This window comes from Sardina pilchardus, chromosome 22 (assembly GCF_963854185.1).
Source record: "Sardina pilchardus chromosome 22, fSarPil1.1, whole genome shotgun sequence".
Taxonomy (NCBI): Eukaryota; Metazoa; Chordata; class Actinopteri; order Clupeiformes; family Clupeidae; genus Sardina; species Sardina pilchardus.
The window spans coordinates 28,320,482-28,323,394 of record NC_085015.1 but is presented as its reverse complement, the minus strand read 5'-3'; the positions used below and the strand labels follow the sequence as shown (position 1 = coordinate 28,323,394).

The following is a 2,913-nucleotide window of genomic DNA, read 5'->3' as shown; positions in this document are numbered from 1 at the left end:
TGGAGGGCCACTGATGCCTGGCTAATTGTGCGTCTTAAGAGTCTAACGCTGGTGTGGGTGTCTGCTCTCTCATCTCCTGCAGGCTCCTGGACAGACCAGCCCCCCCTTCCCCTCTCCTGAGAGCCCCTCACACTGGGACTGGCATGGAGCCCTGAGAACGGTAGTGTGGGGGGTCGGCACCGCACCGCACCGCACCGCACCGCACCGCACCGCACCGCACCGCACCGCACGCCGAGAACAGGGTGACCCGCAGCCTGACTGACGTACAGAGGAGAGACACTGACAGAGAGAGAGAGAGAGAGAGAGAGAGAGAGAGAGAGAGCGGCGAGACGGAGAGGAAAACAGAGTAAGAGACTGTTTTTTTGAATGTGTGGGAGAGAGAGACTGTCAATTGAAGTGACAGCGGAAAAAAAAAAGTTGAAGAGCCCGCTGAGAGGTTGGAAGAGAACATCACTGTGACTGACTGCGAGAGAAAAAGCAAGAGAGATAGAGAGAGAGAGAGAGAGGGATAGAGAGCGAGAGGGAGGATGAGTGTGGGGAGGATCAGCCGCTACAGCATCGTCTCCTCGGAGGAGGATGGCCTCCGTCTGACCACCATGCACGGCGGCGGCGGCGGCGGCGGCATGAACGGCTTCGGCAACGGCAAGATCCACACGCGGCGGAAAAGCCGCAACCGCTTCGTCAAGAAGAACGGCCAGTGCAACGTCCAGTTCACCAACATGGACGAGAAGTCGCAGCGCTACCTGGCCGACATCTTCACCACCTGCGTGGACATCCGCTGGCGCTACATGCTGGTGGTGTTCACGCTGGTGTTCGTGGTCAGCTGGCTGGCCTTCGGCCTGGCCTTCTGGGCCATCGCCCTCTTCCACGGCGACCTGGACAACCCGGCGGGCGACGACAACTTCACGCCGTGCGTGCTGCAGGTCAACGGCTTCGTGGCGGCGTTCCTCTTCTCCATCGAGACGCAGACCACCATCGGCTACGGCTTCCGCTGCGTGACCGAGGAGTGCCCGCTGGCCGTCTTCCTGGTGGTCTTCCAGTCCATCGTGGGCAGCATCATCGACTGCTTCATGATCGGCGCCATCATGGCCAAGATGGCGCGGCCCAAGAAGCGCGCCCAGACGCTGCTGTTCTCCCACAACGCCGTGGTGGCCGTGCGCGACGGCAAGCTGTGCCTCATGTGGCGCGTGGGCAACCTGCGCAAGAGCCACATCGTGGAGGCGCACGTGCGCGCCCAGCTCATCAAGCCGCGCGTCACCGAGGAGGGCGAGTACATCCCGCTGGACCAGCTGGACATCAACGTGGGCTTCGACAAGGGCCTGGACCGCATCTTCCTGGTGTCGCCGCTGACCATCCTGCACGAGATCGACGAGGAGAGCCCGCTGTACGGCATCGGCAAGCAGGACCTGGAGACGGCCGACTTCGAGATCGTGGTCATCCTGGAGGGCATGGTGGAGGCCACGGCCATGACGGCCCAGGCGCGGAGCTCCTACCTGGCCAGCGAGATCCTGTGGGGGCACCGCTTCGAGCCGGTGCTGTTCGAGGAGAAGAACCAGTACAAGGTGGACTACTCGCACTTCCACAAGACCTACGAGGTGCCCTCCACGCCGCGCTGCAGCGCCAAGGACATGGTGGAGAGCAAGTACCTGGTGCCCGCCGCCAACGCCTTCTGCTACGAGAACGAGCTGGCCTTCCTCAGCCGCGAGGAGGAGGAGGAGGAGGAGCAGGAGAGGAGCCGGGCGGGGGGAGGAGGCGTCGGTGGCGTCGGTGTCGGCGGGGGGGAGCGCGCTCTGCCCGGACTCAGCCCCGACCGAACCAGCCGTCTGCAGACGCCGCGGCCCCACGAACAGAGGTCGTACCGCCGCGAGTCGGAGATATGACCCCCGACCCCCCCCCCCTCCCACACACACACATGACGCCCCCTGCTCCCGGAGTCTGTCTGTTGGGTGTTTGTCTCGCGAGTTCAAAAACAAACATAAAAACAAAACATGCAGAACAATGCAAAGTGCCATAGAGGGGAGTGGAAGAAACACAGAGTGTGTGACCAAGATACACTGGACAAAGAGAAGGGCGGGTTGTCATGGTGAGTAGGAGAACACACAGTGGACACAGTGGACTGTGGGAACTGACCGGAGGCAATAGCCGACACTATGACATACCAGGGGACGAGTGGGCCTGAAGGACACTAACAATCCTGCAAGGAAAACTTGAATATTTCCTCTGTTTTTTTTTCCATGAAGGTAGTTTCTTCGACACTTACAAGAACGTCTCTAGGTTATGTAAATATATCACATAGATAAGTTATGTTTCGTGTGCATTAGTATTTTTAAGAAAAGACATTTAAAAAATAGGTCTCTTTTTTTGTAAAAAAAAAAAAAAAGATCAGTTCAAATAACTAGCACAAATGACTAGCATATTTAGTGAGCCTAAGGTGTTCTAGAGTTGGGAAATGCTGGACGCACAGACACATGCACATGCACAGACTCAGACACAAAACACACTCCGACAAACGCACACACACACACACACACACCACACAGTCTCATACTCTGATAATGCGCCTCACACACACACACACACACACACACACACACACACACACACACACACACACACACACACACACGCACACACACACACACATAAACTCCTGAGATCAGTGACACATGACAAATCCCCTTTACTAAAAAGTCTGCCCTCCAGCAGAGGTGTGTGAGATGAGGCGTGTGTGAGCGTGTGAGCATGAGCGCCCAGGCGCGGGATCTCATTACCCAGGACAAGGTGCAGAGCGTTCAAAAGCCCCAAACAACAAGACAGACACAGCAGAGGGACCATCACTGCTGAATTCTAATTTCATTGAGTCATATCCTACAACATTTCATGTCATTTGCACAAAGGAAATCTTGCACAAGC

General features: G+C 57.1%; 1 protein-coding gene across 1 annotated transcript; it reads left to right on the top strand.

Moving 5' to 3' along the window:
* The first annotated feature begins 328 nt into the window (after nucleotides 1-328).
* Nucleotides 329-1,880, top strand: kcnj12a (potassium inwardly rectifying channel subfamily J member 12a). The gene has a single exon (XM_062526241.1). The coding sequence runs from the start codon at nucleotides 528-530 to the stop codon at nucleotides 1,878-1,880; it is 1,353 nt and encodes a 450-aa protein (XP_062382225.1). The 5' UTR covers nucleotides 329-527.
* The last annotated feature ends 1,033 nt before the right edge of the window (nucleotides 1,881-2,913 follow it).